At 38.3% G+C, this 24,263-nt stretch overlaps 3 protein-coding genes and 1 pseudogene across 5 annotated transcripts in view; 1 reads left to right on the top strand and 3 right to left on the bottom strand.

The window, feature by feature from the left end:
- Nucleotides 1–24,263, top strand: part of LOC110057937 (ubiquitin conjugation factor E4 B-like) — a 320,893-nt gene that overhangs the window by 156,275 nt on the left and 140,355 nt on the right. For 2 of the 3 annotated variants that reach the window (XM_089283777.1, XM_089283776.1), the window contains 2 exons: nt 4,320–4,412; nt 11,207–11,320. In XM_089283777.1, coding sequence (XP_089139903.1) covers nt 4,320–4,412; nt 11,207–11,320 — 207 coding nt within the window. The remainder of the gene's footprint in view (nt 1–4,319; nt 4,413–11,206; nt 11,321–24,263) is intronic. The other variant, XM_089283778.1, reaches the window with a different exon arrangement.
- On the bottom strand, nt 8,510–10,795 carry LOC149116762 (uncharacterized; annotated as a pseudogene).
- LOC149116761 (uncharacterized) lies at nt 18,882–20,203 on the bottom strand. Its single transcript, XM_089283806.1, has 2 exons — nt 20,024–20,203; nt 18,882–19,394 (listed from the first exon to the last, which is right to left on the bottom strand). Exons 1-2 carry the CDS (start codon nt 20,090–20,092, stop codon nt 18,897–18,899), a joined length of 567 nt encoding a protein of 188 aa, XP_089139932.1. The 5' UTR covers nt 20,093–20,203; the 3' UTR covers nt 18,882–18,896.
- Nucleotides 20,145–24,210, bottom strand: LOC149116760 (uncharacterized). The gene is made up of 5 exons (XM_089283473.1): nt 23,998–24,210; nt 22,737–23,888; nt 21,177–21,527; nt 20,818–20,986; nt 20,145–20,242 (listed from the first exon to the last, which is right to left on the bottom strand). The coding sequence occupies exons 1-5, from the start codon at nt 24,208–24,210 to the stop codon at nt 20,145–20,147; spliced, it is 1,983 nt and encodes a 660-aa protein (XP_089139599.1).

Here is a 24,263-nt window from a genome sequence, read left to right as displayed (position 1 = left end):
AAATTTATTTGAGTTCGGGATGGCAGAAGCATGACGTTTGGACTAGGCCGAATTCCAACCGAGGTCAGATCGCGGGATAGACATCAAACAGTCTTAACCTATTTTTCAAGAAAACCTGCTTCCTTGGTCTGGCTGGATCACATTAATAAAACCTCTTCATTTCATTTAGTGCATCTAATTAATCCATTTTCCATCAAGATCAAACCTACACAATGGTTAAAAAATACTTTAAAAGACCAGTCTCCTTTCGAATATTTGCAGACTAATAGAGTGTGTATAGACGGGAAAGACAAACCCCTATATGCTTCTATTATAAGCAAGTGTCTAAACCTCAATAATCAAGGAATTCCAATTGGAGCTAACTGAAAATATCTCTTACGTGACGCCAGTCGTGTGATACATGTAGCATGTTTAATCTATGTAACTTTGAACTTATATTTTGGGCTTTTTCTACAGATTTTTCTATACATATCTTGCGTGAAATAATGAAGCAATGTTGTAATAACGACATGGATCAACTATCTTTTTGTATATTTCCCACAAAGCAAGGCCCACAAATGGAAAAAACAGACTAGGGTGCTCGACAATTGAGTTCTTTGAACATACCGCATCATGCAAATTTGAGAAGAGACTGTCGCGAACTTTTGCATTTTACCTGTGTGAACCTCTTTTGCACAGTGCTTGTTTTAGTTCCATATCAGACATACCAAGATGTGTTTTAAGCCCGTAAAACTACGCAATTTTTGCTGTCTTCATAGGGGCTTGAAAACGCAATTCTTCGAGGGTCGACGGAATCCTTCAAAATGCTTGAAAAATTTAAAACTTCCCATTGTTAGATAAAAGAAAGGTAAAGCGCTTATGCTAAGTTTACCTCGAGTTCTAGTTTTGTAAATTGTTTCAATGCGAATACCGAGAACTTTGTCAATTTTCCAGATATTTTTTGCATATTTAATGAGGCAAAAAGCTATATTTCCATTTTTTGCGAATTTCTCAAATACTTTAAATTCTAAGGAAATCGGAATAATATTTTCGAAAGTGGCTCTCTAAAAGCGTTCTTCAGGCAAAGTTTCAGGATTTTCGATTTTTCTAACCTGGCCAGCCATTCTCGATATTTCCAGCCAGTAACTCTTATATATGTACAACCGGGTACATACCACGCAGAGCATTTGCACCTGCCGAATGTTAATTAACTATACTAATAAATATCAACAGGATTTTGGGCTAGCTCCTCAGAGATTTAGGCTAATAAGATGAAATTACAGCTTACCTAATGGGCAAGCAGAGTGTTTGACTTTCATCTCACCCTGAGTCAATCAGCCAATAGGTCGTAAACAATTTTTGGGAGGTAATTCTGCTGACCAGGGTATTTCATGAGAGGCCAGACCATTGTGAACAGAATAGCTACCAAAGCGATGAACTAATCTTTTGCGTTTGGAGTCGAACAAGTTCTCCTAAATTAAAGACTATTTTGTATGCAATAATGGTGGTTGTATGATTCGATCCATCGATAGCTTTGTCATCAGTTTTTAACTGAAAACTTTGCCAAAAATTATGTGCGAGGGTTTCAGTTGAAGATTGTTTTTCTTCCATAGAGAATTTTTTCAAATTTCCATATCATCTCATTTTTATTTTTTGATTACTTTTATGTTTACTGTTTGAACATTAATTTTTTCTTTTCCTTTATAAAATTTGTATTGGTGGAAATTAGCTATAGTCTGTTTGTTTTCTAGCTAAAGCCATTCTATGGGCAAAAAATGAGCAAAATTGATTTTTTGACTTGTGCCAGTGTTTGGTCTATATTTATAGGCAGTAGCTCTTAACTGATACCACACTGAACCTTTTGCCAAGATCTTGTCAAATGATTTTTAATTACTTAAGTACGAAAAATGCAAATTTGTATGACTCACAATGTTTATGTTTGTACACACTAATTCAGTAATTGACTTTGTATACATGTGGTCAGTCGACAATATAATACCGAAGTGAAAACACAAATTTTTCCGTGAATTTTTGCGTGTTCATGAACACTTTTAAAACTCGTCAATAACTGTAAGTTAACTCTTCAGCCATGGTTTTAATCTTTATAAGCCAAATGGGCCGGCAAATTGTCGATTGTGACTTGCAGTGTGGTGGGCTAAACTGGCAAGCCCGAGCCAGATCCCACTGTGGACAGTCCTGGTTGCAGAGATTACAACTTGAAACGCCTGTAGAAATGAAGGGATTTTATCAATCAAGATAATTTTTCACTGAAGTAATTGGGAAAACTAGTAGATTTCATTAAAGGATAAAAAATTCAGGGGTAGTTAAACTTTAAACTGTCTGTTTTGCGACGTTTTCGCTGTCATTGTGGTTTGTATAAATTCCCTGCTGTTGTGTTCTGTAAAAAAATCACAAAGTCAACTTATTAGTCTCCTGTTTCCTTCTGTATTTGCAATCTAAACCTGAAAGTCATTGAATTCCAAGCGAACAAGGTGTGATGTATCATTTTTTAAAATTTTTGGCACGCTTACATCTGGGCTAGCACACTTCATGTAAGACAACTGAAATAAAGTAACATCATGTAACACAAATGAAGTATCGTCACATCTTTGAAAAGGAAGAACAAAAAGAGATCCTGAGAAATTTTACAATACTGGGTATAATTAGTGGACCACCAATCCAAGTATTAACCCTGCTGAACAGAGCTTAACCTTGGCGATCACATGAGATACAGTGCTTTCCTTGTGATATAGGAACATATCAGACAAGGGGAAATATTTGAAGCCACACCTGGAATTGAACCCTACAAATTGTAAATGCAACAACATTCAGTTATTGAAGATCAGCTTTAGATCTCATCAGAGATATATAATGGTACCTTAAAATCAGTAGAGTATCCAAACTCCCGTGTGTCACTATGCCCAGGGGGAGGGAGAAAGGACCTAACCAAGTTTTTCATGAGGAGGCTCTGCCCCAAGGTCATTATACTTTCCCTTTTGTATAGTGTTTTTTCCAGAAAAGTTGCTCTTTCATATACATGTAGCTTTAAACTTGAAACCCCTTTCACATATCTACAGTAGATCCATTACTTCTCTATTTGTGGATAAATTGGTAATGCATGTTTAAAATCCCTGCCTTTTTGTCATACCTCCCGCCTGATAAAAAGTGCACCTTGAGTCAACCATAGGGAGTCCCCTCAGCTTGATGCATTACAAAATAAAAAGGGTATTGCAGATTGTAATGTAAACAATAAAAATAACAATAGTTTCTTTCTTGGAAACAGAAATCACATTCTTTTATTCCTATCTTGGCAATTGTTTGTGTTCATTTCACTAGCAATGCAGAAATATTCAAAACGATTGTTGACAGGTACAATTAATATGTATTTCAAGTTTTGATTATGGTTGTTCACGTATCTCGTTTCCAGACCAAAAATAAGATTGTACATACATCACCAGCCACTATGCCTCTTTGATATGGCTTGTGTTTGACAGGATTGGAAAGTAAATCTCTCTCACAAAAAGTAGATCTACACAGTCTCTTGGATGCTAATTTGTCTATCCAATCAAATATTAGAGCATATTTACTCGACCGTCGATGCTGACTTGTATACCATTCCTGAAGAAATGCTCACTTTGATCGAACTGCATAGAATACAGAAGAAATGTAGGGTGGAGAGCAACAAAATTAAAAGATAAAGCAATTTGAATTTTTTGCTTGAAGTAAGCTTAAGCTTATTTTAAATTTTGTTGTGACCAATACATGATCACAGTCATAAATACCTCTCTCAGCTTTCATCTACGTGTGAGCAAAAGCCCTCGGCAAAATACTGCACATTTACAAAAGGAAACACATGAACCAAAACGGCTGCACTCAACTTTGAAGGTCTTTGAGAAACTCGTACTCAGGCTCTCCTTGTTATCAGCCAAAAGTTTACATTCGAGTGAGTGACACATTTGCATATTTTGCCCCTTACTAATAGTCATTTCTACGCTTCGCGTATCCTTGACTAAAAAAGAGAAACCCAGGTATTTTTTATTACTTGGTCACTCATTGAAGTACTTATGAACCCCACCTGGCAGTGTTTAGCTTTTACGTTCTTTGTAGTAATGTCTAAGACAAGGGTGACTTTATGAATACTCCATGGTGTTACATCTTACATGTAGATATTATGTTAGTGTTACTGTTCTGTTATGTTTTATGTTATTTCTGGACAATGCCAGTGAGTTTTAATATAATTATGACCTACATGTATGGATGAGGAATTCAGTGCAGTGGCCTCACAAGTGCCACTGTTTAATTAAAGGCATCTCATAAGCTTATAAATTTCTATATTACAGCCACAGGTTGTTGGTCGTTACTTTTCCTCCGAGTCCTCAGAAAATATGAAGCTTGTCAATGTCACTTTGAGAAGTGCTCTTCATCTTGTCAGGGTAGGCACCATAATAATCCTTATTAGCTCATATTCTTTTAACTGTTGAGGGGTCCCTCTCATAGCTGCCACATAACTGAGGTAAGGTCATGCATACATATCACCAAAATAACTAAATAAACTAAAGTAGGCAGCATGCTATGGTTAGTAGAAAATTACTGAATATTTTGTGGTTGAAGACCTGTGTTTAATTTTGCTTATATCATGCTAGCTGTAAATCTCTGGAGCATTCTGCTCTCCACCATACTTGTAACAGCATTATTATATATTGGTCCAGAGGACCTTTTTATGGTGTCCAGGAAAAAATTAAGGTATCATGGTAGGTGAATTTTTACAAAAAATGCGAAGAATCTTTTTTTTTTACTGCTCAAAGTGAGAAGACTGATAAATTCTTGTGTTTCACCCATGTGACTCTTTCCTTGACGACGGTTGCTATCCACCATGTTGGTGTCCCTCAGGAGTAAACAAACCAGAGCTGAAGAGAAGTTTGTGCAAGAGTGAAGCAATGGTATTATGCGTAATTTCTGGTTGTTCCAGCAAAAGTGGAAGGGATAAAGATATGATTCTTTCATGTGCCTAAAGTGACAACAAATCAAGGAGCAGGCCACAAAGAACTTACTTTAACCCATAGATGCTTGAATGAAATTACCCACAACCCACCCCTAATTCCCTAGTGTTTTTTGGAATATTTCAGAGCAAGCAAAAGCACAAAAATAAGCCATATGCGCAATAACCACAGACACAAGATCAGGTTTCTAGACATCATTTTTTTAAAGTTGACTAAATGAAGGGTCAAAATATTAACAAATGTTAACAAAAAGAACTCAACCTGAGTGTACAACTGATGAGAAAACAAGAAATTATATTTCTTTACCGAGCGACAAAATGTCCCAGAGAAGCTGAGAAAATTGACTTTGCAAAAATAGGTTAATTATTGACTTTAGAGGACAAAAACAAAACCAAATACAACAGAATTTCATTCTTGTACTATAACGGCTAACATTTGAGAAAACAACGAAAAATAAAAGCGATGAACTCGTGTAAAAATCAATCTGAAAACAAGAAATCTAGTAATTTCTTTGCCGCATGACAAAATATTACAGTGCTGCAAAAGAAAGATGAAAGTCGTAAATCAAAAAGATGACAAAAACTAGCCAATTATTTGGAGATCAGTCATATTTCAACTGTGTTAAATTAGTGGCCATTTAGTTCTTTTCTCAGTAAATTAAATATGCAGAAATCCAGCGTGCCAGTTACTGTTCACTTTTAAAACCTAAACTTCTACAGGGACCAAAATTGAAAGACATGTGAAAGGAAGTTCAATAACAATAAATTTTCATTCAAGCTGAGGCGAAGAAACCTATTTAAAAGTGAAAAATTGTTCAAAATTTTGCAGATGTGCTTTGCTGCATAATCGCTAATGCGAAAGCTTGAGTTTTTGCCGACTGCTTTTGCAGTCATTTTAATGCCCGTGGCTTTACAAATTGTTCCAAAAGTTGAATTCAACTTTGAAGTAATAATGTACATTACCATTTTTGTTTCTTAAGTCCGAGAAGCTGCTTTAAATCTGCAATCTGTCATCAAAACTTACTTGAAAGAGCTCCAATCTTCATGTTTTAGCTGCGGTTGTAGGAAGAAAAACTTCTTCTTTGTCCCCAAGTGCTTTTTTTCGGGCGGTTACAGGCAGCACTGGGAAATGCACAGGCGGTTACAGGTGGCACAGGTATGAATGTGCTAGAAAGTGAGCATGTTTGTAGCAAACATGTCGTCTTCAGAGAACCATTTCCTGTCTGGGACCAATTTCATGTTGACTGGGTGCCAACTCTCAATCTTGGGAAGAAAAAATATGTAGAGAAAGACTTCAAGCAAGTGGTTGAAAAAGCTGAACGGGCAAAGAAAAGATGACAGCAAGCGATTGAGCAAGCTGAACTTGAAGCAGCAGAAAAGTGAAAGCGCTTAAACGCAAGTGGTCTATGCATCAGTGAAATAAACTTTGATAATTCTGGTGAGCCCTGTTCATCAGTATTTGAAGCATTATCGACAGAACTTATAGAGGGTCAGGCCGATCAGGGTCAAGCAGAAGCATCGACAGAAGTCAACGACTTTAGTCCAAATTTGGAAGCCTCAGTGGCTACCAAGGCAAAAAGCGATGTTTTTACTGAGATAGCTGATCAAAATATCAAAACGAATAACAAATCACCATCCCACAATGCAAGTTGTCAGACTGAAAAATTCAGGTACATGTTTCATCAAAGGGGATACGAAGCTCCAGCAGTTACTTTTAGAAGTTTCGACAGCACGGTTTTTTTAAATAGATGTTTTTATTTTTGAAGGAAGTAGAGAAATAGACCGGAAAAAAAATCAACCGACCTCGTATCGAACTGGTGTCATGACAGAACAAACTCGAATCTGGCCCGTTCAGTGCCTTATTCGCTTGCGCTAACAAAGCAACAGTAAGAAAATAGCACAATTATATGAATAATAAAACTAGCAGCAAATGCCATGCTTCAGTTACTTCATCGTTTAGCAAAACAAAAGGTTTCTTTTGTTTTTCATTCAACAAAAGATCTCCAAAAGATACCCTTGGAAAACTGAGTTTTTTGCACACGTTATTTCTTGAGAACGAAGCGCAAATCAACAAAAACAATTACGCAATGATGCTTTTCATGTCAAAACAAGTCAGTCTGCCAAAAATTAGCTCAATCCTGCAAAAAAATCAGCCCAAAGTGCTATAAGCACCCTTTTTGCACGAAAGCCTTCAATTGGCATCACACCTCAAGGAACTATATCATATGTGTCAGAGGCTTGGGGTGGTGGAATATTGGTCTTCCTTGTTGTGCAGCTTATATAGCATCCCTAGGTGGTCTTGTGATTTGTTGGCATTCTCTTTAACCCTAAGCATTGTAAGTGAAAAAACTTGCCATTTGTACAGTAAGGGCCATTGCATTCCACAAGCCTGTCTGCCATTGTAGCTTTAACTTTGCAGATGCAAATAGTGTCACACAATTAGGAAGCATGAGTCAAGGTTGATGCCTTAGCTTTGGCTTTAATCTTGACACCAGATTGCTTCCTGGAATATCTCTTAAGGTGGCTTACTACAGTTTTTCTGAGAATCAGTATCGCATGCTACGATTGCTTACCAGACGTCAGTATTATCATGCGTGCAAAAATGATGTAAATAACCCTAAGAAGAAACAAAAACCGCTTCAACACTTGGAAGGCATTAAATCACTTCGGTATAAGTAGCAATAGTGTCAAACTGAAACAAAGGGCATGCACAATTCAGTTCTTGTCCGAGGTTGTAAAAGCTAGTCTTTGATTGAGAATTGCTCAAAAACCTACTGTACAACCATGATGAAATTTTCACAGTTGATTTGTTGAGGTGAATCACATTTAGAGCCAAAATTTTAAAAAAATCTGAGGCAGATTTTGAGCTATTTTTAATCTCACATTTTCTTAGTTTGCGAAAAATCTGTCTTACAGATTTTTATTTTACTTTCCAAGAATGTTAGATCAGAGCCAATTTTTTATTCCTGAAATTTTGCGGTGGGGTCATACAGGTAGATTTTGAGAAAAATGTAACTTAACCTACCAGTGCCGAGTCTCTTCTCAGGTACTCGGTCATTCATATTGGGAATTTGTTGACGTTTAATTGTTCAAGTTTCACAGAGAATGGTAAAAGACTTAGGCAAACAGTAAATAGAGAAAGGAAAAACATCTTGGAACATTTTTGAAAAGAGTTAGAAGTTGGGCTGTTATAATCCATCGAAACTGTAGTAAGCCACCTTAAACTGTGGTAATCTAGAGCGGTGAGAGCAGTACCTGTACCATTTTTTGGGATGGTAACATCACCAAGGGACAATCATGATGTGTGAAACCTGCCATATGGGCATTCCTCATTACTGCATGCAACTGTGTCCCCGTCACACAATGTTCTACAAAAACATATGCTGCTGTCAGCAGGCCCTTTCACTTCTACCATGCATCACCTTGTGTACCAGCATCCCAGCACTTCAGGTAGAGCACAGATTCACCAGAATGCCTCCAGTTTTGGAAGAACTTTTGTCCAATGCTGCTCATCGCGTAGGATTCTTTCCATCACCAGTGTGCATTTCCGTTCTGGTTGACAGCATATACAACAAAGTCATTGTGTCTACTATCTTTCAGAGTGAATAACTGCTGCTGAGTTTGATGATAATAATTATTTTCCCTCTTAAGTTTGAAAACCAAACAAGAGTTCTTGAGTCTAACATACTCTTCAAAATTTGCATCATGGATACAAAAGGGTGTGGCATGTAGAAATGGGTAGTCTTTATTTATGAACAACCCACACTTTTTGACTCGAAAGTTCACATGGCTCTTTTTCATAACTGTTTCATAAGCCTTAATAGCAGCACCTTCATGTTTACAGTCATGCCTTATTGCTTTGGTGTTTATCTTGTTAAGACTAGGGTAACAGATTGTCTTAATGAGGCTCTGTGATGGTTGTGATAAATTGGCGTGAGAAACAGCACCGTTTACAGAAGCCCCAATTCGTCCAGCACGATGCTTAAAGAAGCCAGCACCCTTCAACTGAGCTTGGGTGTTCTTCTCAACTAGTTTGATTTGGTCTTCAGAATAGTTTAATTGTACTTCAATGCATTTTTGCAAAAGTTCCTTGTAGCCAAGACTTAAATTTTCAGTGTGAAACGATTCTGAAACTACCGGGATGGCACGGCTTTAGTTGAAGAATTGATCAGCAAAGGGAGAAATCAAACTTAAAGCTACTACTTTGATTTTATATTATTTAGTTTTATGTACAGCTGATCGATTTCCTCCTTTGAAGGACGCAAATTAGCTGAGGCAGAAACAGCTCCTGAACTAGAAACCCGACTGTTATGTAAAGCTTCTGGTTGGCTCGAGATTGCTGGCTGCTGTAGATTATCCAGATGATTGATTTTCTGGTCACATGCGGCATTTCATTCACATACGTAGTAAGATCCATGAACATTTTACTTGAGTACAAGCAAGCTTGCCATGAAGTCATGTAGTGGCCTCCAAATAAAATAAAACACTTACGATATGTGAGCATGATTCTGCTAGTCCAGCTTTTGCATCCTAAACAAAACAGTCCCATCCTGTTTGGTAATAATCCAAATGTTCACCAAAGGATCATTCATCTGCTGTGAGTGTCGCACATGTGCTCTTAAAACATATTTTCCAGCGATTAGTGTGCCCACAACTGAGGTCACAAATCCCAAAACAATTTGGTTGAATGCCTCTAGACTCTTCAAAGCCTTGAACTGTTGGTTTGTATAGTAACTAGTCTCAAGTACAAGATAGCTTAGCAAGTCCAAGACTTTAACTGGAGGCAAGCATTGCGGACTAAACTGGTCCATCGGTATACTTGCAGGGTCAACTCCAATGACCAAGATCTTCTGCAGATATGTCTCCTTTACTCAACCCTCTAGGGCTTTGGCACACTCAGAGAGCACTGGGTTGCATTTAGATGCATCATCGATACTACCGTATTTTCATTTTTGTTTTTTGAAACATCCATCTAAAAATCAAAATATTGGTTGAGAAAGCAAGAGGTTTGCCACCGAAATGGCTTATTATTTACATAAATTTGACACCTCAAGAGACACCAATATGTCGGACACTGATTTGCGAAAAACTTATGACATCACCGGAAACCCAAGAATATTTTGCAAAAAGAATGGGAAAAAAGCTTTTTACTTTTTAAGGTAAAGAAAAAACTATTTTTAAATCTCGTTAACCTCTCTAATTAAAATTCATGTGCAATGTGTATTGTGTTCTCGATCTGGTTGTATCATCGCAATTAGCTTTTGTTGTTGTCATGAGGCATGATTTCAAAAAATGTCTGGTGAACGAAGAAGCCTAACCTTGAGCAACATAATACCAATGCTGTCGACAAAATCTTATAAGTAAAAGAAATCACAGCAGTTTAAATACAAACCTGCATAAAGTTCTTGTTAGTTTGTCGCTTCTTGGACGATTTCACTGCGACAGAATTGTAGACGTCTGTTTATTTCAAGTTGTCATAAGCCATTGTTGTGGTAAACTGACCCATGCCGACATCTGTCAGTGCGGAGGGAAATTTTAACACCTAATCATACTAATCTCATAAAAGCTTTTCAGCTTTTTCTCGATAAAATAAAACTGCATAAAGGATGAACATTTTTAGTTCATTCACACCCGTCTTCCAATGGAATTGGCTGAAAATCAGAAGGTATGTTCCAGGATACCTCCTTCGAAAAAAAGGGTGTAGGGCTTTGTTTAATTTCGCTTCTGATTCAAAGTTATGGCCTCTTAAGTAGAAGGAAACAACTGTATTGAAAATATCAAACTTTAGGAGGGTGTAGAAAAAAAACCAAACCTCATCTGGAAAATTGCCTACATGCTTTTTTAGGTCGATGTGTGAGAAAAAATTTCCAATGTTAATCGAGCCGCTCAGATAATTCATGTGATGAAGCACACCAGTTTAAGCGAAGCAGTGTTTCTGCTTCCAATATCACTGCGACAATAACCTTTTAGAAAATTTCAAAGATATGATTGTATTCCATAACTATTTAGCTTTCAGAAAATGTATAGGTTGATGGGGTTTTCTTTCAAAGCGCCAGCGCAAGAGCGCGATTTCCAAACACTGTTAATTTACCTACCATGATACCTTAACTTCCTACCCCCAATCTTTTTGGATTGTTAAGTCTCCATTTCTACATTTAATATGTTAGTGTTATAAACTGTTAGCTTTGAAATTGCTTTGCAATGTAAGAATATGTTTGGTACAAATAGGCAGAAGTTTTCAAGATAATTCACAGTATGCTTGTGTCTACGGAGAGTCGTGATGCCTGTCTGAAATTCATGGCTACAGTTTTGCAAAGAAATCAACGCAAAGCACATCTGCAGGTCAGTCAGGTTTGAACTTTGCGTCATTTCTAGTGCAAAATGTACTATTGGGATGGTTTTGGGGGCTGCTTTCTGCTAAAGCAATAATGTGATACTGTGGTAACGTGTTGAGGTGTAAAGGTGTCTTAAACTTTAATGTTTGGCAAGAGGGTGGGGTGGGTACGTAAAACATGTTACAATTACCTCCATTCATTGAAAACATCAAAGCTATATATTTGTTTCAGAAAAAGCCTTGCTCTCCTTGTGGTACTATTCTCTTTGGAACAAAACCAATTTGCTCTAAACGCATGCGGAGATTAGTTTCCACTCATGTCGACTATACATTCGGTGAAAGATGCAAACATTAGTGCTTTTCCTTGTGGTAGAACCCCACATGTAAGACATGTGCGTTCTAGCATTGTTAGGGCTATACACTCTATTTTCATCCCCAAAGCCATGCAGTTTTTTATAATTATGTCATGTGATGTGGCTGAGGGTGGCTGTTATCCTTCGGGTAGGGCCACTTCTGCCTTCTAAGGGAAAAAGTGCTACTGTGACTTTGTGTCTTTTGGAATTACCCATAGGCCGGTTCAACAAATATCATCTGCTGTTTTCAAACTGCAAAAGTGTGTTTATCAGGGTCAGATAAACAAGGGGAACGCATTGCTTCTCTTTAGAGGCTTGTTGATTTCTTCCTTTAATAGTAATTATTATTGTCTCTATAAGAGGGACCACAAATTTCCTGAGTTAGTGGCATTACAACTTGTCAAATTGTAAATTTGTGACGAAAGAAACCAGGAAAGTGCTTAAATGTTGCTGCAGACTCTGTGGCACCTAATGAAATCGTAAATTAATGAAATCAAACTTAAAAGGGGAAGCGTTCACCAATGTAGGATATAATCTTGGCTAATTAGCACTGTTTACCTTCAATACTTCTCATTGAATCACTTCTCAGTTGTATTAATCAGTGTCATAGTGTTTTACTTTTGAATGGTTTTACTGTTAACCACAAAGGTGGAAGCAGAATAAGAAAGTGGTATTCTAAGAGTATTCGATAATTGAAGAGGTGAGTGCAAAACCTAGCCTGCGAACGTAGAGTATTTCCGGCTGTCACTTGGTTTCGCCGAAAAATAACATCTGCGAACCCGAGCCAGGAAACGATTTTGTGACGTAATGACTTTTCTTCCTCTTTGGCCAATCAGATTCCACGATAGAATGAAACTCGAGTGCTCCTCACAGCGAATACCTTGCGCAGTAGTTCTGGGGTTATTTGAGCTAAACTGTCATTGGCTTAGAATTCCTACGTCACAGAAATCCTTTTCTGGCTCGGGTTCGCAGACGTTGCTAAGTGACGATTTGGGTGACAAAAAGTTTTATGCGAAAGGGCTTGAATTGTTGCATGTGGTCTTCAATGTAATAGAAAAATGTGGTCCTGTATTTTTGCTGCTGGTTTTTGCTTCACTTTATAAAGACGCCGATAGGAAAACCCAGTGTTTTTTTGCATACGCAATATCTCGAAAATGAAGCAAAGTTTAGTGGAAAAACTATGGGACATTGCTAAACATACCTAAACAAAACTACATGCGAAATTTGGAGCGTTTTCGACAAAGTTCACTTTTGAGAAAAATACCTAACGCTCTTTTTCAGCTGAGCCCTTCAGATAAACAAAGCCATGGCCTTTGTTATGATAAACCGAGCCAATCCTTTGTTATAATAAACCAATGCGAGCCTTTGTTATAAGTCAAAGTCTCACCTTGGTTTATTATAACTAAGGATTCATAACAAAGGATCGGCACGGTTTATTATAACAAAGTCCAGTTTCTTTTATGGGAGGGGCTCGGTCGAAAATGGGCATTGGGTATTTTGCTCAAAAGTGAACTTTGTCAAAAAAGCTCCAAATTTCGCATGCATTATTTCTTAGGTGTGATAAACAATGTTCTGTATGTGTTTTTGCTGAAGTTTGCATTGTTTCTGAGACATTACATGTGCAAAAAACTTTTATTTGTTGTCACGTCAGGGCGTGACCACAATAATGTTCATTTCACTCAAAATACAACAAAATGTTGATTTTTCTCACAAGGCGTAACCTTAGAAAAATATTAATTTCAGGTCAAAAGCAGTTAAAAGGTTGATTTCATATTAACGCATGACAGCAAGGATGTTGATTTCACTTAGAAAACAGCAAAATGGTAATTTTGCGCAACATATAAGCTCAATGATGTTGATTTCAGGTCTAAATAGGTCAAAATGTTGATTTGACATTAACACGTGGTGGCAAGGATGTTGGTTTCACTTAGAAAACAGCAAAATGGCAGGAGCCCATGATGGGCTCCTGAAAATGGTAATTTCACACAACGTATAAACTCAAAAATGTTGATTTCAGGTCAAAAAAGGTCTAAATAAAAATAAAATAAAACAAATAAAAATTTCAATAAGCAATTTTACGAATACGGCAACATCTTAAATAGCTAAGAATCACGAGATAAATACATAGTTTTTGACAAACGCAATCGTAGCTTTATGTCATGCACCACCATAACTTCGAATTTCAAAATGCGCTGGTACCTCTTATGCCTGATGAGGATAACAACTTCGGTGGCCGTTTAGTTTTGGATTTAAGAATTTGATGACTTCATGTGAAAACGCTCTATAAATAGGGCTGACAGATTAACAGATTAACCCTTCTGCGCAACGTACAAGTCTCCATTCATCTGCATGTCTGCTGACCCCAGAAGCTCAAAACACTACAAATCACGCTGATTTGAAATAAAATCAATGCAACCTGGACCACAGATCTACGTTACAATCGATTGCTACTTGTTGGCCATTATTGTGTTTAAATGAAAAAGGAAAAACAATGTAGTTACCAGTTCGAGAAACGTCCGCAGAACATGATGGCAATGCATGCCAGGAAGGGTCTTTACACCTCGTGCGTGGGAAAACATGGCGGTCGATACAAGACAAATTTTATAAGTCTAAAACCAGTTCTCGCTTTCCAAACTTTGATGCTAGCAATGCTTGGTAAATGGGCCACAACTCACCGCAGGGTATTTTTCTTGGGCAAGAACTGCTCTTGGACTTTGCTGCCTGGCTTGATCTGACTTCGAATGCCGTAACATGATTACGGTATACCAGCTGCCTTCGAAGTTTCAGAACACATTTTGGTTCTTTAAAATGTGCTGATGACTTACAGGTTGATCAAGGCTTTATGACGGCTCTCAACCACCAGGCAGGCATACAAGGTACTTTAAAGCAATGCTTAAGATATTAGTTGACAGAACTCTAATGCGGCACACCTCTTTTTTGTTCAGTGGTATTTCGTTTGACGCTCAGTCAATTCACGTCTTGTGTTCATGTCACAATAACTGATGTAAACAATCTGTTCCCAGATTTCTGCTCTATATGCTGAGGGATTTGATTTTGACTTCATACACTATAAACAGTCTGCCTGTTTGCTGTTCACCAAATAAACTCCTACAGACATGGCTAGGAAAAGCCAAGCTTTTTTGCATACATTTTAAGTAATGATCTGCGTAAGAACTAGGCAAAAGAACAATAGACTAGTGCAATAGCGTCAGTTACGTTTCAGGCACTAATCCCCATAATCACATTAAATCTGAATGTTTTGATTGGCCCAGGCGCAAAAAGCGCGAATTTTGAATTGAGAATTTGATTTAAGATCCCTTCTAAATCATTAAAATAAGATTTCATTTCGGCTATGCGTTAGATACATTAAAAATTGTAACATATCTTAAGTCTGGACAATTCCTATGGGCCAATACTGAGAAAATTAAACTGATATAGAATAACATCGGGATCGGTTCCGTGAACCATCAATCAGCGACCTTGTTAAGGCCATTTCGCTCGAATTTCACTAAAGAACTGTCAGTTTGTGATCCAAAGCAGTAACTTTTTCACGCGTGTTTGGGAGCCCGACAAAGACGCGCGAAGTAAATACCTGGCTGAAATTCATGAATGTTCCGTGAATGTATTTCAAAACCAGTCTTCTAACACAGCAAAGTTTGATATAATGTCCACTGCCTCAAAAATATTATAATAGTAATAATAATCGTTGTCCGCCATATCGCGAACCTAGAAGGAGTCCATTCTCGGGCCATGGGATGGCCTTTGATAAATTAGTATTTCTTTCTTTACTTGACTGTTTCACTTTACGCACCTGTTCGTTATGTGAAATGTTTATACTCCTCAGCAATCAACGTGACGATAAGCTTGGAACATCACTTGCAAGTTATTCTGAACCACCATGATAGAACAAATGTCAACAAAAAAGATAATAGGGCTTCCGATGCTTCAAACTCTTGTGGTGAAACTGATCAGAAATTGCAAAATCGTAAAAATGTGGCACCTTCTGACTGGCCGATTGCGATCGTGTTTCCGCTCGCATCGTATGTCTGGGCATTATTTTTCGATCTGCAGAGAGCTTACTGCTGTTTCAATAGCGAAATCATTCAGGAGCTATCCCGCCAAACATGGAAAAGAGGCAAGTCAAGCTTTGTTAGCATTCTGACAAATTAGAAATTTCGAATCAGTGCCCCGTTATTTGTTCTGACTTGCTGGTTTGATTCCAGAAAGGGAGATTCACAGCCACGTGGAGAGCATGAGAGTGGACCCTCAGAACCAAAGCGAAAGAAGTTAGATTCTAGCGTGAGTACTAGATGAATTCATTGCTAAGCTTTCAGAAATAACTTTCTTAGTTAACTGAATTCGAACTTTTCTTTTCTTTGTGTAGAAAATGGAACTATGTAGGCTTTACGGAAAAAACAATCCGTGTCCGAAGAAGATGCTGGTCATACAGGGCCTCAAGCTGGGAAAAAACTTCGCCACGCTCTCGTCCGAGCTAAATGTTGCTGAGGTGTATGGCATCGATTGTCTTGCCGCTGGAGCCGATTTAGATCACGAGTCTGTGGCTAAATGCCTCAAAGTAAGCAAGGAGTCATTTGATGTCATCAAAAGTGAAATAATGGCAAACGAGGACAAGAAACTTCACACCGTATGGGACAACCTTGGTCAGCTATTCTCCTATAATCAAATACGTTTTGTGTTAGCATGCCTCATTCATGATTATGAACTATAGTTGTAATCACCTTTTTGCAGCAAAGACAGCAGGCAAATCAGGCAACTGTTGTAGTTTTTATTTCGGTATAAGACGGCAAGCAATCTATGCAACCGTTATAGCCTCCAAAATAAATTGTTTGTCAGCCTCTAGCCTCTTTTCTTATTTTTCAGTTTGTATTTTTGCATGTTTTTCAGAGTAAGAAAATAAATATTCTTTTTTGTGAGATCTGACAATTTTCTACAACTGTTTTCTTATGTGCTTTTGACTATCAACAATAACACACACTGCTAATTTTATCATACTGAACAAGGTATTACCCCTTGTATAAAATGTTACTTGCAGAAAATATTTCAATTATTACTCGATATTATGCCAATGCCCAGTTTCCCAAAAAAGAAGACATTCAGTTCTTAGTGCAGGTAAGCAAAGTTAAGGAGAAACAAAACAAACACAGGGCTCCACATCTTTTGGAATGGACAAACTACCAAGCTCTATTCCATCTCGGGATGGAAGATAACCGCATGAATGGCCTCTTTGAAGAAAAGTAAATGATAAAAATTATGCCTAAGTGCTTACAACATACAAGTACAATATTCTGTTTTCAATCATTGTGCGGTTCCAGAAAATATCCATACCCATCCTGAGGGTTAGGGTTAGTTTAAAGGGGGAGGTGGTCTCAAAAACTGAAATGATGGAGAGGGGCAGGTTGGGGGGAGGGGAGAGAAAGGACAAAAAAGGTCTACAGGTTTGGTTTTGATATTTTCTAGATAAAAAAACCCTCTTTTTTGAGAGAGACAAATAAATAGGCATGGATGCCACAATTACAGTATCAGACTACTGAAAAAACTCTGTCAACTGTCAGCATATCATTTGACCTATTCCTTAGGCTAGTTGTTGTTCTGACCAGTTATACTAGCACGAGGAAACAATCTAACAAGATCTATTCTTCTACTTTTTAACCCGAGAGGAAAATCAGAATGCTATAAGATCAACTGGTAAAGAACATATCAGAAAGCCACCCAGACATATCTGATCTTATAGTGAGTATGACCAAACTATTACATGGATCTTTTGATTGTCAAGAACAACTACAGTCAATAGAGAATGGTCTAAACAAACCATTAGGGCCGATTTAAATGACACATGACCGCCTGTGAGAAACTTGCATGAGATGATTAGAAAACTAGAAAAATCGTACATGACAAGGTTGTGCAATCTAAATCAGCCCTTATGCATATATAACTTCAGTTACAGACCCCAATGTGAGTGAGGTCTGCCAATTTAAATTCATCATTTTATCAATCCATTCAGTAAATTCTACTCCATTGCCAGGTGGAGAACTTGCTGTTATTGCTCCACAGTCTCTATGGGAATGGGAGTCCACAAAATACATATGTCTACAGCTGTCAACAAGTAAAAACATTGTTCTTCCACAAGAAAAGAACAGCAGACAAATTCTTTGCCTCCTACCAGCTAAATCATCAAGCAACTCGGCAAGTAAATGTTTTGCAACAACAGTCCCGCCAAATAGATCTTTTTGCTGTCCGCCGAGACACAGTACACCACAGTCATCACCAGCCATTTCAACAGCTTCATCTGCATTAAGATTTATTCCTTCATGATCAAACATTTCATCATGCAAGTCATTTCCTCAAATCATTGCCTCCCTGAGGGCATCCTTCCAAAGAACATCCAGTGCAAGTCCTTGTCGTGGGGGAAGAATATTATATTATTATAGCATTTTAGCCTTATTTTAATTTGTAGTTTTTTATCTATACGCTCACTAGAATCTTCAGAATTGAAGGAGGTGAGTCGCCCAGGAAGAAGAAGAAGAAGAATACCCTTTGATGCTACTTGTCCAAAGTACAGAGAAATGAAAGCAAAAGCATTGCTTCCATTTCTTCCACCAATTGTCGACTGACTAAAATCAGCAGGAAAAAGCCATTCTATTACAGCACCCGATATTTGCTATACACGACCAGTGACAATGGCTTAAGGTGAGACAAGTGCCAGGGCAGCAGCAGTGGAACTGAAAGATTCACTGGATGGCACAGTACCAGGTGTTGCAGTGGATGTCATGTTAGCTGTGGGTACTCTGAGTGGCACAGCAGCTGATGGCACACTCGATGGGATAGTAGCTGGTGATGTAGTTGTAAACAAAGAAGTTGTTGGAACACTGGACAGCACAGTAGTTTGTGGTGTAGTTGTAGACACAGAAGCTGTTGTAGCCGTCGATGCAGTTGTACGCACAGAAGCTGTTGGTGCATTGGAAGGCACAGTAGCTGGTGGGGCAGTGAAGGATAGTACTGGAGCAGATGGGGTACCAGAAGGCATGCTACCTGATGGTGCAATGGAAGAGGATACACTAGGAGTGGGCGGCCCACTCACAGGTAAATTCCTATTCTTCCGATGGTACGTTGACCACCAACTCTTGATTTGAGTTGCTGTAAGTACTTCCAAGCCTGCATCTTCCATTGCTCTCATCACATTCCATGGTTCAGCTCTAATGCGATTTACTGCCTATCTGTTGTAAAATGCAATCATGATATCCCTCTGAGCTTGGCTGAACACTGTTCTCTTTCCTGGACCATGTTTCAGGGCATATCCACTTTCCAGCCTCTCTGGTAGGTACTGGTCAACCACAGTAACATGCAGTGATGCCACAACTGACTGCTCAGGGGCATGTTGAATAAACTTCAATGCATATCCCTCATTTCTTGAAGTAGGAAATTGTGTAGGGCACTGAGACGGTTCTGGTGCTGGCTCTTCTTCAGATGTTAATGCACCAGTTGCTCCAGCCACTGGAATCTGGCGTCCAGACAGTGTTTCAATTTGTGCCTGTGTCTTATTGACAACATTTCCAACCCCGGCTAATGACCTCAGCTGCAGACCATTTGCAAATTGGCCTTCAGTTGGAAAGGTGAAGTTTCCAAATAACGAAATATCCTTTAGAGTTCCCACTTTTGTTGCTTTTGATCTGTCAATGATCAGCTTCTTGCAAGTTGCATTCTTCATTGTCTGGAAGAAAATAAAAACATGTAAAAATCAGGAACACTACTTTACACAGTTGCCAATCATCAAAAACTCAATAGTTCCCTGACTTTTTCACTGACCTTTGAAATATACAGTATTCACTGAGTTTGAATTAGGTGGATAACCCAATGTTTGCACTTTGACGAGCCCGCAGGATACAACTCGTAAAAATATACAGCGATACTACACGCCAAAACATCTAATAAGATGTATGTATTATTCAGTAAACCACCCCAATAAAAATATATGCACCTAATTCAACTCCAACTATCATGTGCAGCCAAGAATCATATTTACATCTTACAATGATCCTGGAGAGATTTAACAATCATTCCTCCTTCCAACCATTTACATTTACATACATGCTTGCTAAGTAGCCTTTCAATGGGCAATGCAGACTTACTATGAAAGAGTAGACCAATGTAAAACTTGAGGGTTATGTTAATAATGCAGTTCTGTCATTCAAACTATCTTTTGAATGTAAACTACTGAGCTGTGTTTTTGTCTTTTTGTTTTGCTGTTGTTTTGTATTTGCACAGTGAGTATTAAGTCTGTCAGTGAAATTTTTCTGTGACTGTTCAACAGAAAAATACCAATGTCCAGGGAACATATACCTTGATCAGCTCTGCAACGTGTTCTCCACTTTCTAAATTGTTTCCCAATCGTACCCACCGCACAATCATATGGCTGATATGAGCGAAGTGGGAATCAAGTTGAGACTTTCCCTCCCCAGCTTCAAAAAAAGTTGTATTCTTTCAAGGTGATTTTGAACACTCTGTTCACTTCAGATAAGTACAGGAGAACCCCACTGTTATGGTAGTAGGACCCATTATCTAAAACAGAGGAAGTAAACATAATCATTTATATATATCAGGACAGGAAAATACCCAGGTCTGACTGCCCGGAGCAAGTAAATTTTGCCCTATGGCAAGTGAAAATAGAAGTTTGGTGGTCTCATGGGCAAGTGAAATTAGCCTCAGTAGTCTTATTATTGATAATTCCACTCAAAAACATTTCCAAAACTCAAGTCTGCAACATGAGCAAAACAATGAGTTGAAAACATGGATTGCTTTAGAATACATATGTTTGTGTCAATGTCCAGAATCTTTCACCTAGTTTAGTACCAGTAAGCTCAGTTTGCTTTAGTCTATCACTGAGTATAAACAGTACCTTATAAATGATATAGTTGATAAATCATGAACATTGCACGCCTATTGGGCAGGCAAGTAATAAATGGATTTTAGAGGGGGCAACCGAAAACTGACTGGCCCACGGGACAACTGGATTTTATTTCTGCCGTTTACCTTTGATAGATTTGCAAAAATAATAAAGAATAAAGTATGACACCCTCATCTTGTTGGTGAACTGTTTTAATGTGCTGCATATTAATGAATTCGGGTCCATGTACATATATCTAAAGTAAGCATACCAGAAAACAAGTAGACTGTGAATCCTGGGTAAACAGTTTCCAGCCATCTAAAACCAATGTCAAGGGCACTCTGGGTGAACCAGGCATCTTGCTTTGTATCTTCGGACCACAAGTCAATCACTTCTGCCTTTCTATCTCCCTCAGACACCTGAAGTTTACAATTATTTTAAAAACTCAAATCAAAACAAATCAAACAAACATATTAATGAGATGCAGAAGTTTCCAAAGCCAAAATGGGATGCTTGTGCTCTAAGGCACAATGTGTATGTAAATAAACTTAGGGTGCACTTCACAACGAAGTCAAAAACTGCAAGAAAAGGTACTAAGAAGGAATTTACCTGTGCAATTATAAGGAAACCATGAAGAGATATCCCCCTCTTTCCGTACCACTCTCGTTGGTTTTCACGAGTCCTAAGCCCCAGCTCAACTTTCATCTTGTAATCCATGATTAATACAATCTCACCAAGACAAAGGTTTGCGAGGACATAGCGATAGTAGCACCCCTGGTGTTTTGTGCAAACAATGAGCGCAAGGTACTCCTTATGGTTAGAAACAATCTGATCCCAGGACTTGGAGAAAGAAGCCTTTTTAGGGAGATCAACATTGGATGAATACTGGTTATGTTCCCCCGAACAGTGACCAAGGGCATAATCCAGACACAACTCAGCACATGCAGAATGCCGCTCCAGCTAGACCAAAAAAAAGAACATATAGAAATGGCATTAAGGTGGCCGAACACAGTACAGTTTTCCCACGCACTTTTGCTGATGCAATTCAGCGCATGCACAAGGATTGCAAGAAACAAACATGCTGTCAATAGAGCGGTCATTTTATTTACTCAACACCCGCAGTATCTGTGCTATTTTTCTTTATATTTGAACGCAGTGTATTGATGGTTTTAGTCTTTTATTACAAAGATACATTAGAAAAGGTAACGATGCAAAGAACCCAGCAATTCTCAGCTTTTTCTTTGTTACCGAAAGAACCCAGTTATATGCAGTGCATGCGCAGTTGCTCGAAAAATTGAGACCGATTGCTTTTGCAGAAACTTGCTGATTTCTAACGATCCAGTAGTTAGAATTTTGAGAAATTTGGCAAAAAAATAGTTCAGAAACTACGTTAATGATGTATCACAAAAAATCTGAATTTTGAAATAGGGAAATTTAATAATTCAGAACATGCAGTGAAAACAATTTACGGCGAATTACGAAAATCGTCTGTCAAAATTTTATTAGAACAGTGTTGACAGAAGGGATTTAAAGTCAATTTGTAGTGGGCAAATGGTGAAAAAAATCTAACAACTGGATTTTTTTTAAATAAACAAAAACCATTTTTTAAGCCTTGTTTTTAACCAGCCCCATTGCCATGGCAACAGCACACACCTTAGCCAAAATGCGAGAATAAACCCCTCTGAGGTTAACCTTGACTCTTGCAAAAAACGGGCACCAAAGCATAAATAGTTTAAAATTAATGGTGAATTAGGCATAGGCACTTGAAAACTGTGTTTGGCCACCTTAATAACATCCATGAACATTGACATTACTGCAGGCAATATGATAGAATTACATTGTAGTTAGTGAGGTTTCCATCCATACACACCTTCAATACTTGTAGACAAAGAAGGTCAAAATATGACTAAAAAGAACTATACTTTCAAATGACATGTCCTGTTACTGTAAGTGTAGCAGTCCCTGTAAGTTTGTAATTCTCCTGGTCCTCTGGTTATAGTAGATACTACTGTATATAGGTCCAGAGGACTTAAGCATATTTTAGGAATGGTTTTAGGAATGGTATACATAACATTCTTGGGAATTCATCGTGTCCATCCCTAATTGCAGATTCAGCATTTTTCAAATGATAACCATACTGCATTTCCTATTTGTCAATTTACTGCTTACCTCCTTGGGAAATTCCACCTTCAGATATTTTTGGTACTGTCTTGAGGTAGAGACAGTTTCAGAATGAGCAGCAGCATTGATCATACCAGCCTTTTTGAGGTTATCTAGGAGCAGCTGCAAGGATTCAAAGTTGGAATGACCAAAGTCATCACACAGGTTGCAAAGGCCTGCAAGCATCAAGTTCATTCTAAAATTCTTTGGAAGGTGTGAATAAATGTATGTCCTCTTCAGACCATCAGGGAACTTAAGCTGATATTGCTGGATAACATTTTTGATGTCACACTGCCAATATCTCACACCAGTTTCCTTTCCATCAACAAGCACACTTCTGCAAGAGGAAGGCCTTGAAATATCATCTTGGTTGACAAAACTTTGAAATTCGTCAATGACCTCGGGACTTACTGCTTGCCTGGTAAATAAAATACTGTCACGGGGAACACCACCTTTCCCAAACAATATTGCATGCACTCTTGCTGCAGTAATGGTTGACTTTGAGCAAGGGAAATAACTCTGAAGTTCAGATATTGTGAAATCTTGGGCCACAATTGACAACAACCTTCTCCGTTCATCGCCAAACTTACTGACTCGTCCGATAGCTCGTGCAGTCTCAGTCCGATTTCTCCCTTGTTCCACTCCACTCACATTTAGTTTACTCCCTTTCATGCTGTCTCCAATAAGGAGTTTGCTGGATATTTTTGCACCCTGTGCCCGTATCAATTGGCTCTTCTCTTTATCTTTGGCTGCAATGTAATCTTTTGCTAATGAATTCAACAGTTTGTCATCGCTGCTACTCTTCTGGTGGCTACTGAACAAATCAGCAAACTGACCTTTGAATTTCTTGGTAGTAAGGATGTCCCTCATTATGGCTTGAGTACCCTGCACACCAAGGGCTGTGTAGTCCGACAGTACCATGTCTATTTTACACATAATTTCGTTCCTTAAATCGATCTTCCTTCGGAGACAGACACATTCGTAGCTCTGGCGGTTCTGAACAGTTTCTGGGATCTGACATGCTTTGTCCTCTGAGGGTTTCCCACTAGAGTAATCAGTGAAAACGTCAGCTTCAACTGGATCATCTAGGACACCACAAACTTTATCTTCTGTATTACTCTCAAGCGTAGGAGATAATACACTTTGGCTTGCTGAAGCAGTCTAGAAAAACAACAAAATCAAATGAGTGAAGAGTAAAGATAGACAGATGTTTAGCCATTTGAGGGAAGTATGGTAACACATGTGGAAGTGTGACAGTATTTTAGCTTACCTCTAGCTCTTCGCATCTTGTTTGTAGTTGAATCCTTTCCCTACCAAAGGTACATATCTTCTGTTTGCGTTCCTTGTGCCCAGATGCACTCCATTTACCAGCGCCACAAAATTTTTCTTCGCGGTAAGTCACAGCAAGCAGCTGTTTTATTCCAACATTTCCAAATCCCCACTCACTGTGTTGTGGACAACAGCAACCACTTTTGAAGGGCATTTCACCAGTATTTCAGCATAACGTACTTTAAGATCGAAGTAGACAAAATAACC

This window comes from Orbicella faveolata, unplaced genomic scaffold (genome assembly GCF_042242905.1).
Source record: "Orbicella faveolata isolate gen_17 unplaced genomic scaffold, um_ofav_v1 contig_12, whole genome shotgun sequence".
Lineage (NCBI taxonomy): Eukaryota > Metazoa > Cnidaria > Anthozoa > Scleractinia > Merulinidae > Orbicella > Orbicella faveolata.
Note: the sequence above shows the minus strand (reverse complement) of the source record. Positions and strands in the feature narration are given on the sequence as shown.

Coding starts and splice junctions, on each gene's coding strand:
- LOC149116761 (XM_089283806.1), bottom strand. CDS start 20,092: ATGATTGTGCGGTGGGTACGATTGGGAAACAATTTAGAAAGTGGAGAA. Junction 19,395..20,023: donor ACGTTGCAGAGCTGATCAAG/GTATATGTTCCC, acceptor ATTTTCTTCCAG/ACAATGAAGAATGCAACTTG.
- LOC149116760 (XM_089283473.1), bottom strand. CDS start 24,210: ATGCCCTTCAAAAGTGGTTGCTGTTGTCCACAACACAGTGAGTGGGGA. Junction 23,889..23,997: donor CAAGATGCGAAGAGCTAGAG/GTAAGCTAAAAT, acceptor TTGTTTTTCTAG/ACTGCTTCAGCAAGCCAAAG. Junction 21,528..22,736: donor AGGTGGAATTTCCCAAGGAG/GTAAGCAGTAAA, acceptor TTTTTGGTCTAG/CTGGAGCGGCATTCTGCATG.